We start from the raw sequence: 12,556 nt of genomic DNA, 5'->3' as shown, positions 1-12,556 counted from the left end.
GGGACCACTGGTCCTTGAGAGGCAACTCAAGACTTGAGGTTCCTTGACTGTATTAATTTGACCTTGGTCTGAGCTTTGGGGTTGGCTGCTCATTCAGCTGACAGTGGTGTCATTGGGGTTTTTTTGGGTTCCTGCTGCTCACCGGTGTCTCTGGCTCCCCACAGTCGCGCCTGACCAGTCAGAACGAGGCCATGGCCCTGCAGTCCATCAGGAACATCAGAGGCAACTCCCACTGCGTGGACTGCGAGGCACAGAGTGAGTACAGCACCTGACTGCACCTCTGACCCCTCCTCCTTGGCCAGGCCCTGGCAGCACCCAGCCCTGCCTTCCTGGGGGGGGTTCAGCTGTTGGTTTCTCTGGGTTTGGATTGAAGGCACTCCAGACAGTCATTCCTGTTTGGACTCAGGTGTTTGTTATTTCTTATCAGTAAAACAGTCTCACAACCATGAGTTCAGCAGCTTTTCATCAGAAAGCACAAAATGGCCAACAATCTCTTGTTACAAGGTCTTTTAAAGCTAAACTATTCAATTAAGAATTTACACTTAGATTTCCCCTTTTAACCCAATAACTGATCCCAAAGAGCTGCAATGCAGATTTTTCCACCCAATTACAAAATGCCACCCAAACCCATGGAGAAGGAGGAAGAAGAAGCATGAAGAAGAAACCCAGGAGGACACCCTGTGCCCTCCATCTTGCTTCCATCCACACCATGCTAAAAATCCCAAAACCTAAATTTCTCACCAAGTGATACACCTGCACTGCTCCCTATAATCTATTTCACACTTTTGTGGATGATAGTCTATCTAGTCTATCTTCCTATCTTTAGGAAACTTTCTCCATGAATGAGGGTCAAAGTCAGTGCTCCCCTGGGGGTCAGGGCACCCCAGAGAAGACAGAGAAATATTCCTGGTGTCCTGGGTTTCCACAGCTCCCTGCTGTGGCATCCCCTCCCTTATTTGCACATCTCTGCTTCATGAAGGATTTGCTTAACCAGACTTGTTTGATCTTAATTTATGCTCAATATCTGCCACATCAAGTGCATCTGATTTTTCCCCCTCGTTGTTTCACATTGAATGTCAGCATTTCTGTACTTCCCTTCAAAGAAAAGGCAGAAAGTTTGCTGTTTGACACCAGTCCCTTCCATTTCCCTCCGTTTTGTGTGGTGAGAGCACATGTGCCATGGTAATATTTTCAAAGAGGTAGAGCTTGATTGCTGCTTTTTTGGTTTGGTTTTTCAGGCTTGCTTGTCAGAAGAAACCAAAGTCATTGCTCATTATATCTGGATACTAGAAAACTGATTTTGGATTTTTTTTCTTCCCCTTTGTGTTTCTTCCCCCCCTTTTTTTTTTATTTTTTGAAACATATGCTTAGCGTTCAGAAGAGTGTTCTCAGGAATACTTTGAGCTGTGCTTCACCTCACTAACCCCGACTGAGGCCATTATTCTGGTGCTCTTTAGTTCCAGGGGTTTGCAACAAAGCCACAGAAAGGAAGTTCTCTTGCTCTAAAGCAATTAGTTGTAGGAGCTAAAGGACTGAGAACTTGTGCATTTTTATTTCTTTGATATTTGGAAGTCAGAACTTTCCTTGCCATTTTGACACATGCTTAAAATGGAAAAATATTCGCTTACTTTTCTTCAGGTGCGATTTTTATTTTTAAAGCTTGGCTGCTTGGGATTCTGACTCCTGGTCTAAGCCATTCTGACCCCCCAGTGTAAAAGGAACATTTGTACACTATTGCAGGTGCTTTTGCACCAATAATTTGGCCCCTGCTTTCACTCTAAGTGATCCAGCACATGCTAAACCAGGGAAAAGCTTGGTTTGAGTGGTGTTTTAGCACCTGGGGCCCAAAGCAAGTCTTATTTATTGGTGTTCTTTCATAGTGACCTGGCAGCCATTGAGATTTCCCCCAAAGCTTTGATGCAGCTCAGGAGGAAGGCAGGAAGGGTGTGTGCTGTGGATGAGTTGGAGAGGGTCTGGAAGTGACCTGCATGGATATTTAGCTCATTTATGGATATTTAGCTCATTTGAAGCACTCACTGCTGCCTCTGAGCAGCCCGTGGTGGGAGTGGTGCTGGGTCCACTGGGGGTGGCATTTTCCTAGCCTTGATAACTATATTTATAAAATATACAAATATTTATATATATATATATATATATATATATATATATATATATATGGTAGGTTATATTATATATCCATAAGATGCAATCCCTTCAGTGCAGACAACTTTCACACCCAACATCCTTCTGATCCACCTCAGCCCTACCCACACTCCACGCTCCTAGCCTTGCTAACTGCATATTTATTTATAAAATATACAAACATATTCCATTTATATATATATATATTTATGGGAGGTTATATTATGTATCTGTAAGATACAATCCCTTCAGTGCAGACAACTTCCACATCATCTGATCCACCTCAGCTCTACCTAGACTCCACACTCCTAGCCTTGCTAACTCTAGATACTTATTTATAAAATATACAAACATATTCTATTAGTTTTATATTTATTTCTTTATTTATTTATTTGTGGGATGTTATATAATATATCCATAAGATGCAATCCCTTCAGTGCAGACAATTTCCACAACATCCTTCTGATCCACCTCAGCCCTACCCACACTCCACACTCCTAGCCTTGCTAACTAGATATTTATTTATAAAATATACAATTACATTTTTATTTATATATTTTGGGAGGTTATATTATGTATCTATAAGATGAAATCCCTTCAGTGCAGACAACTTCTACAACATCCTTCTGATCCACCTCAGCTCTGCCCAGACTGTCCCGAAGGCTGGTGTTTCTCTCCCCAGCCATGCACATATCCCAGGATTTATGCAGCCAGGATGAATGCTTCATCAAGAAAATGCTTGTGCAAGAAAACAGCATTCTTTTACCCTTTTTGGGTTTCTTTTTCCCCCCACCCAATCTGGTTCTCAACCAGATTGCTCATGGGTCAAGCTGGCCCCGGTGCCCGGTGCCAGCAGCAGGAATGTGCCAGGAGCTTGTTGCTGGGAGAGGGCAGAGTGGGACAGCCCATTCTGGCAACCCTCTGTCATGTGGCTTTTATGGGGGGATGACTTTGGAATCTCAGCTGGACTTGTTTGGATTCTCACAGGTGATTTATACCCTCTTTGACTCCTCTTGCTGTTTGACCTTCCTGATTTTAAGGCCACTGTTGTTCCTTTGGAAAAATGTGAGCTATTTCCAAAGCTGTGGATCTTAAAGTGTAAACACACACACAGGGAGGAGGTGAACCTCAGCCTGCTACTTTTTCTGCAGGGCTTTGCTTTATTCCCTTGCCTCCCTTGCTGGGGAGGTCCTTACCCCCAGAGCACTTAACATCACAAACCCAGGCACTCGGTGGAAGCCTCACACTGTTTGCATCTCCACAGAGCCAGATGTTAGGGGGCACAGGAGGGTGAGATGTTGCCATCCCTCAGCTCTATTCAGGAGCCATCAATCTTCCACTTCAGAAGTCTCATTCTCCCTCTTTCTGGAGCTCTTTGGCTTTTGAGCACTTTGTCTCACCAGGGAATTCTGCCTTGTTGGATGTTAATCCAGCAGCTGTGTTCCACCAGCATCCCTGCCCTTTGGCAGCCTCCAGCTAAAGTTATTCAATATTCTCCTGCTAACATTCCCATCCCAGAGCAAGAGAAGAGGCAAAGTGCTCTTTAGGAGCTAGAGTTTGTGCCCAGGAAATGATTTAATGTTCCAAAAGGAAGCTGGTGTGGCCTTTTCCAAAGCAGCAGAGTCCCGGTGCTGACTCTCTCTGGAAAAGCCACCCAAGGTGATCCAATAGTTCAGGCAAACGCAGGTGAATTCTGGATTTTGGCTCAGCAGAGGATAAATAGCAGTCACCTCTTCCAAGATACCTGGAGAAGATGGAGCATCAGGTCTTTGCTGTTGTAGAAGAAAACAGGGAGGGTTTAAAAACATGGATTCTCATCATGAGTTTTCCATTCCAGGAGTCTGATCATATACTCTGGTGTAGTTTGTATTTGAAAGCCAAACATTGAGATAATAATTTGGACAATCTGGTCCCACTCATCACAAAATTCAGTTTTTCATGCAGAATAGGAAAAAAAAAGAATAGGAGAGTTGCAAACTTCTCTCCCCCTTCTGCAGCAACTGGAGATGCCTTCACCCCTGCTTCTGCTTTCCCTGGCTCTTCTGCTCCTCCTTCCAGCAATTCCTGCTGCTCAGCCCAGGGATATCTCACAGCTGCTGACCTCAGGAAGGTTCAGCCATTCATCAGAATCCAAAGGGATGAAGGAGACAGTGGGGATGGGTTATTTTCCTTAGAGAGTGTTCACCTCCAAAGGGTGAAGCTGATTGAGGTGAGAGTCAGAGTGGGGAAGAATTTTCAGGGAAGGAGTGAGCTGAGCATTTTTGAGGCTATGAACAGCTGAAAATTGTAATCTGGATGTATTCAGTGGTGCTAAAAAGCTCATTTTTTGTTTGACCAATTCTAAGTAAAGCACTTCTAGCTGCACTGAGTGGGCTTTTTCTTCCTTTTGCTGTCAAGCCTTGATGCCCACACCTGCTCAAACCTTGATGCCCACACCTGCCACATGTTTGTGAACATCCTCCAATTCAGAGTTACTCTCACCATCAGCAGGAAAAGGGAGCTGGGTTTGCATCATCTTTAAAGTTAAAGAAACCCCAACCTTGAATAGTTACAGCTTTCTAACCACTTGTGGTGTGCATTGGTGAAAACAATTTTTATTTCTGTAACGAGTTCAGCCCTTGCCTTGCCTCGTTTGCCACATTCCCACCCAGCTCTGTGTTGTCAGATTGTTGAAATTGAAAATAATATCTTGCTAAAATTTCATGGAACCTCCTGGTGGTTGTTTTGGGGGACTCCTTCAGTCCTAGCAGTGCTGGCAACTGAGAGGCTCTTCCAACCCAAACCATTCTGTGATGCTCTGAAGCAGGGGAGTATTTAAAGAATTTTTTCAGTACGAGATGCACTACATGTGCTTCAAGTAGAGAGGTGTTTGGGAGGGAGGTCAGGTCCTTAACTCCAGTTCTGTCAGAATAATTGGAATAATGTGAGTTGGTATTCCATTCTCCTGCTTCATTCTGAGTTCATGCCTCTTAGAGCTCATTGCACTTTGGATTTTTGTGAGGATAACCCTGGCCTTTGCAGGTCAGGGGTTTCATCCGAGTCACAGTTTGCAAATTCCAAATTATTACTTGCTGTGTTCAAATTTATACCAACAAATTGAGATTTTGAGGGGTTTTTAATGTGTTTCAGGTACACCACTGGTTCCCTCACTGGCAAAACAACAGTGGAGGTATATGAAGAATTAAGGAATTGAAAGAGTTTGTTGTGGTTGTTGTACCAAAAGCTTGGAAAGCATGGCAGGAGTTTTGTTTCACCTGATTTTTTTGAGATCTGAAATGTTGTATATTTATAATGTGGGTATTAAATTATGTATTATATAAGACTTGGTATGAACAGGAACTTCTAAACAAAAGATGTGCTTTTCTGCTCAAGTGGAATAAGACGGGGGATTTTTCTTTTTGGTTGCATTTTTAGATTTCAATGGACTCGTTGAAAAATGTCAGTCAGTGCCTTCAGTGAAATGTGGGACTTCACTATTAAAATTATTTCCTTTCCTATTTTTTGTCCAAACATGACATAGGAAAGAACTAGAAAATGTTTTGTTTCTACATATTTGAGCTTTTCAGTTGTGGGTTACACAAAGTCGAGACGAGTCTTTGGATGAATTTTTCACAAGAGAAGGAAACACTGGAAATTCATTTTCTATCAGCTCCTAATTTTGTTTAGATAGGAACAAGAATTGCCTGCCCTCTTAATTTATCCCCATTTTCTTCCTGCATGGCATTTGGGGTAGTTCTTTGGGATGCCCAGAGTGAGGCATGAAGAAAAGATCTGGTTAGGAAAAAACCAACCAAAATTCCTCTCATGTGTCTTCAGTTGCATTTGTTAAGGTGAATGTTTGTTGGGAGAGAAGGCAATCCATACAAATCTAGATTTGAATTACACAGTACAGTGGCAAAAGAGCTTTGAACCATGTTGGGAAATGGGCTTTCCCATCCTGCGTCAGGTTTGTCCCCGTGTCACCCTGTGTGGGGTTGTTTTGGGTGGGTGCAATCCTTCTGGCTCGTGCCCTGGAACCGGGGGTGTTCCAGGTGGGACATTTCCACCTTGGTGTTTATCTCCCTGATGCTGGAGATGGAAGAAGAGTCAGATGGAAGGGCCACACATAGCTGCTGGTGTGTGTGGTTATTGATGGAGTTAGCAGGAGATAATTGTTTCTAGGCTCTGTTTTTTTCTCCTTTTCCCCTTTCAGCTGACTACAAGCAGCTCTGGGTTCCCAGGGAGGGACTGCTCCATCATCCTTTACCCACCACCATGGTTATATTGCCTCTGTTTCTCCTTTCCCCTCTAGTTCATTGGGGTTTTTTGGCTGGAGGTGGAGTGATGCATCCTTTGAGACACCACATTTCATTTTTCTGTACCCTTGAATCGTTGGCATCTCCACTGACCCCGGACAACCTCCCAGCTGCTCCATAGGACAAGACACCTCTAGAACCAAAACCTTCATGCACAACCACCAGCTGGGAAGTTCTGTGGGGTGTTCCCTTGTCCTAACTGCTGTGTCCTTGCCCTGCAGACCCCGACTGGGCCAGCCTCAACCTGGGAGCCCTCATCTGCATCGAATGCTCAGGTATCCACCGCAACCTCGGCACGCACCTGTCCCGCGTGCGCTCCCTGGACCTGGACGACTGGCCCATCGAGCTCATCAAGGTCATGTCAGCCATTGGCAACGAGCTGGCCAACAGTGTGTGGGAGGAGAACAGCCAAGGCCACGTGAAGCCTTCCCCAGACTCCACCAGGTGGGTTCGTGCTCGCCGCGCCTCGCCCGGCGCGTGCCGCTGCCGCTTTGGAGTTCTCCCTTGTGGGAAAGTCGTGATTTATAACCTCACCTTGTTTATAACCTCACCTTGTTTATAGCCTCACTGTGTGCCCAGGGAGAACGTGTGTCAAAGTGGGAGGTGGCAAAAGTTGAGTGACCTCATTGCTTTCTCGCTCTTGTGGAGGTTTGCTCAGCAGCTCTGCAGTTTTCTGTTCAGTGGGAGATGGAAACCTCCCACCTGCTTCTTCCTCCATCCAAATTGTCCTGTCATGTGCTCCTTTGTCTCAGTGGGCCACCAAGTTCCTGCCTTTTGGTCTGTCAGTTTGTCATTAACAATCTTCCTTCAGAGTTTCAGGGGATTTGTACCTGGCTGTCAGGTCTTTGGATGAATTTTTCACAACAATCTGCTCAGGGGTGTTCCAAGTCCTGCTGGCCATGCGTGGTGTTTTCAGGGTCTCCCATGGCAGGAAGGAAAGATGAATCTGACTCCATGTTCTCAGAAGGCTGATTTATTATTTTTTGATATTATATTATATATTAAAGAGTACTATACTAAACTATACTAAAGAATAGAGAAAGGATACAGACAGAAGGCTTAACAAGATACTGATGAAAAACTCGTGACTCTCCAGAGTTTGACACAGCCTGGCTGTGATTGGTCATTGAGTAAAAGCAATTCACCTGTTGGATAAACAATCTCCAGCCACATTCCAAAGCAGCAAAACACAGGAGAAGCAAATGAGATAATTATTGTTTTCCTTTTTCTCCGAGGCTTCTCAGCTTCCCAGAGGAAGAAATCCTGGCAAAGGGATTTTTCCAGGAAATACGATGGTGACAGCCATGGACTTGTTGACTTTCTTTGTGTGTGATCTATGTGAAACCATGAGCTGCTGGGGGGCTGTCTCCTTTGAGAACAGCTCTATACCTGCCTCTCATAGCTCCACACAGTGAAAATCTTCCTGTGAGGTGTTGTCCTACCTAAAACTGGGGAGTTTTAATGCTGCATTAATCTGATCAGTGTCAAAGACAGATGTTTTGAGAATACTTTTTCCAGTTTTGGATCAGGTGGAAGGATCACTGTGCCTGGGCCAGCTCCTGCAGCAGAGGGCTGGGTTTGTGCTCTTGTGTGTAGAAAAGTCAACTGTTCCTTCTTGCGTTATTTCGTTAGCCCTGAAAAATGAATTTGTGGTGCCACCTTTGGTTCATCTTCGAGAATGAAGCCACTGCATTAATCAGGCTGCTTAGATGAATGGCTGTGCATCTAAAAGTGCTCAGGGAGCCCCAAAGAGAGGTTTTGTTCAGGCACAAATGGGGTGGCTGCTCTATACCTGTGTATTATTGGGCACGATGATTTTGTCAGGTAGATTGAAATGAACTTTCAGTCATTGCTATCACTTCAGTACAGAGATTTTATATTCTTGCACCTCACAAACATATGTTGCTCCTTACTGCTGAGGTGAGTAGTTCTAAACAGCTGAAAGGAAAATGCTTGCACTCAATTGGAATGCTATTAAAAAAAAATCACATTATTTCTGTAGTCATATAATAATCATCATGAAAAATCTAAAATCTATGTGACTGTGATGAAAAGAGCACCATCCATTTCAATTAATATTTCACTCAGGGTTGAATTTTACTTCTAGAAAATCAACTTTTTTCTCTTAGTATTTCATACACAGGGCTTATTTTAATTCTCCCACTTTGTTTCTGTGCATCTTCATGGTTATATTCAGCTGATTCTGATTGTCACTGATATCACTGCACTTTCTCTCCTGCACCTGCAACATTTTTGGACAAAAAGATTTATTTTATAGATAGGATTTTCTAGCTCTGTGTCCAGGTTCACGCTTCTGTGATAGAAGAGGTGCTAGAAAAAGCAGAATTAGGATGATGTGGAAATTTTCCCACAAAGCAATTGCAGTCTTGCTTTGCTGCTCCCATTCCTCTGCTGTTTGCAGCAGGGACTGAAATGCAATTTTTTACATAAATACCAGAGAGTTCTGCTTTTTCCAAGTGTCTGCCTGCTTTTGTGCTTCCCTTTGGTCTCTGCCAGCATCACAATCCTTCTGTCCAAGCTGTGGTGATAAAATAAATTCAGATTCTTCAGGTAGAGGCTCTGCTCCCCATGTTCCCACTGCTGTTTGGAGTTTTGCATGAGGAATTCTATTGGGAGCAGCTGAAATGGCCCTGAAAGGAGGGTTAAACAAACCTTTTGTTGTTGTGGAGGGACTGAAGGGGGAAGAGGCAACTCCAGGAGAGCTGCAGAGGGACTCGGGACAAGGGATGGAGGGACAGGACACAGGGAATGGCTCCCACTGCCAGAGGGCAGGCATGGATGGGAGATTGGGAATTAGGAATTGTTCCTTGGCAGGGTGGGCAGGCCCTGGCACAGGTGCCCAGAGCAGCTGTGGCTGCCCCTGGATCCCTGGCAGTGCCCAAGGCCAGGCTGGAACACCCTGGGACAGTGGAAGGTGTCCTTGCCCATGGCAGGGGTGGCACTGGATGGTCCTGAAGGTCCCTTCCAGCCCAAACCATTCTGGGAATCGGATTCTGTGATGAGCCCTCAATAGACACTTCTAGAGGGGATCAGGTGGGATTCACCTGTTCATGTTGTGTCTTTCTGTTGAGGATGAAGCCATCAGTGGAAACCCACAGATTTCTAGGGACACCAAAAAAAAAGAAGTAGTAATGAGCTGCTCCACAAATACTGAGTTGTTGGGCTGGGAGGCTCAAGGAGTGTTCCCAGGCTGGACTAAAAGGAACCTGAAAGTCTTGATGTGGCTTTTAAAGCAGTCCCTTCAGCCTGGGAGAGGTTGGCACTGATCACTGTGTGCTGGCAGTGGCATCCTGTGTGTTTCTGTGGAGTGGAGGAAAGGGGTGGAGGATTCATGGAGATGGTTTCTGACAGGAGGAATTGCCACATGGCTACTCCAGGTCATAGCATAATGAAGGAGTCATACCCAGGAAAATGTCACCATTATTTCTGAAAGCAGATCTGTGAGTACAGCTTCCCTTCAGTCATTTTGCACACTCAGAAATAAGATACCAAATTCAAGAGCTTATCATGGCCTGCACCTTCCTTATGAGGGACAGCTCCAATCTCTGCTCTCTGTGACAGGGACAGAACCCAGGGAATGGCTGGAGCTGTGCCAGGGGATGTTTAGGTTGGATTTTAGGAAAAGGTTCTTCCCCCAGAGGGTGCTGGGCAGTGCCCAGGCTCCCCAGGCAATGGGCACAGCCCCAGGGAATGCCAGAGCTCCAGGAGGGTTTGGACAATGCTCCCAGGGATGCCCAGGGTGGGATTGCTGGGGTGTCTGTGCAGGCCAGGGGCTGGATCAGTGATCCCTGTGGGTCCCTTCCAGCTCAGGAGATTCTATGATTAAACCATGTGAAATACTGCTGTCCTTTGCTAGCCCACTCAAATGCACTTCAGATTCTTCATCCAGGCAAATCATGGGAAAAGATCAACCTGGACACTTCCTTTGAAGGCCAGAAGGGTTCTGAGATTGGAGGGTGTGTAAAATCAAAGCCTTCAGCAAAAGGTATTATCCCTCCTGCACTGGTCAGGGATGTTGCCTAGCTATATCCTTTAATATTGATATTTTCCAGCTCACATCCACCTGGTGTAGAGGAAGGTGCCCCATGGCAGGGGTGGGATGAGATGGGCTTTAGGGCCCATTCCAACCCAGAGCATCCTGCAGTGTCCAGGTCAGTCAGTGCCCCTGTCAGTGAAAAGCAGCACCCAGGATGGCCTCTGGCACTGAACTGGAAGGCTTTGGGAGCACAGGTGTGCTGGGATCCCCAAGGAAGTGGCTGAGGCAGGGCTGAGGGTGTCCCTGGGATTTTGGGAGGAAGGAGGAATAAACACGAGCTCTGCTGAGCACAGAAAGTTGGGGAAATGGTGGAAAACCCAAACACTGGAGTGTGAAAGGGAGCAGGGAGCAGCTGGCCCGTGCTGTGGTGTCCGTGGGTCCCTGATTAGGTCAGTAATTGGTTCCAGCAATTACCAGCAGCCCCGAGAAGGCCGCTCCAACTTGGGGAGGCCTGTGACAAATTGAAGCTGACTGCTGCTGAAGGAGTATCGACTTCCCATTCCTAAACAGGGGCATCATTAGTCAAGAAAAGCATCTTTTAATTACTCCCAGGAAGAAAAAAAAAAGAGAAAGAGCAAAAAAAAAGGAAAAAGATCTTTGGGTATGGATCCTGCAACAACTGCCAGTTTTTTTTTCCAAGTGTATTCAATATGAAATTTATTGTCTCTGAGGGGAGGGGGCGAGCAGAGGGAGCTTGCCTGCAGTCCCTCCTTGGGTAATGCGGGTTTAATTTGGAGTGAGAAGTCAAATTAGAGTGAATCGATGTTGCAACAATTAACTGGGGCTGGGGATGGGATCAGGATTTTCCCTCTAATTGCTATTGATACTGTTTGAGCACGCTCTCACAATGCTGCTTTGGAGTGCTGCAGCACTGGAGGAGCCCTGTGGGGCTGAGCAGCTCCATGGAGGAATGTTGGAGATGTGGGGAAGCCAGCTTGGGAATTCTTTGCCTATTGCACTGGGGTGTCCATCCTCTACCAGATATTTAGCTTTTTCTGGACACAGCTCACTTGTTTTGCTTTGTCCTCGTGCTTGTGTGGCTTCTGGTTTGCAGACTCATTTGACTTCTCAAAGTGGTGTTGGCCTTTTCCAAAGGAGACAAGCTGCCCCCATCCCTCTGCCCACTCCAGGAGATGGTTATTTATGTGCTCCCTCACCCTCCTTCCCTGAGCTCCATCTCTCTTTCCCTGGGTCTATTGGGATGGATGTGCCACCTCCACCAGCTGGAGCTTGCCAGGCAAGCTGAGGGAAGGCAGAGTCATGTCCAGGCACCATCCCAGCCACACTGGGATGTTGTTCTGCTGCTCAGACAATGCCAAATATCTGCACTGGCCGCACACAGACAGGGCTCCACCATCCCAGCATCTCCTTGAGAGTATTCACAAGCAGGCAGAATTTCTGACTCTGTTAAAACTGTGGTTTTGAATTGAGGGGTGAGTGGATTGCAGAGTTTTAAGCTCTGTAAGTGGGGCTTGGAGCAGCAGTTGTGCTCAGCTCTGTCTGCTCAGCACTCTCTGTTTGTCCTGGGTACCAAGGGTTACAGGAAAATCCAGCACTGGGAGCTGGCAGTGCTGGGAATCGACTCTCCCCTTCCAAGGGAAGATCCACTTTGATCCTTGCTCATAATGAACTCACTTTAGTGGTGTCAGGGACAGCATTTTGCAGCTGCACTGCATTGAGCTGAGTTTTACAGTGCTGCACCAAAACCTGGCTCGTGCTGCTCCAAGGAGAGTGGCCGTGACACCGGGCTGATCGCTGGGAGTGACTTGGATGAAAAATACCAAAATGGAAAATAAAAACCCATGCCTTCCATGAAAATATTCATCCTTTTCTTGGTAAAAATAATTAATGCTTCATCACAGATGAAGGGTGAGCCCAGGGAAACGGAGCACCTCAGATCCCTCTCTGCATCCTGTAGGGCTGCTGTGTTCCCCCCCTGCCTCAGCCCCTGCTCCTTTTGGCCAGCAGTTTGTGCTGCTGCTGGTCCTAATTCCTGGCAGAGGGAATGCATAGGGCCTGGGGGAGCACAGGTACCTCTCTAGCCCTGATTATCAGCTCTGGC

The 12,556-nt window shown here is 46.1% G+C and overlaps 1 protein-coding gene across 9 annotated transcripts in view; it reads left to right on the top strand.

Annotated features, from left to right (window-relative positions):
* The window catches only part of AGAP1 (ArfGAP with GTPase domain, ankyrin repeat and PH domain 1), a 327,099-nt gene that overhangs the window by 278,935 nt on the left and 35,608 nt on the right, over nucleotides 1-12,556 (top strand). For all 9 annotated transcript variants that reach the window (XM_054515344.1, XM_036386314.2, XM_036386313.2 and 6 more), the window contains 2 exons: nucleotides 165-255; nucleotides 6,659-6,881. In XM_054515344.1, coding sequence (XP_054371319.1) covers nucleotides 165-255; nucleotides 6,659-6,881 — 314 coding nt within the window. The remainder of the gene's footprint in view (nucleotides 1-164; nucleotides 256-6,658; nucleotides 6,882-12,556) is intronic.

This window comes from Molothrus ater, chromosome 7 (genome assembly GCF_012460135.2).
Source record: "Molothrus ater isolate BHLD 08-10-18 breed brown headed cowbird chromosome 7, BPBGC_Mater_1.1, whole genome shotgun sequence".
Classification (NCBI taxonomy): Eukaryota; Metazoa; Chordata; class Aves; order Passeriformes; family Icteridae; genus Molothrus; species Molothrus ater.
This window is presented reverse-complemented; position numbering and strand designations above follow the sequence as displayed.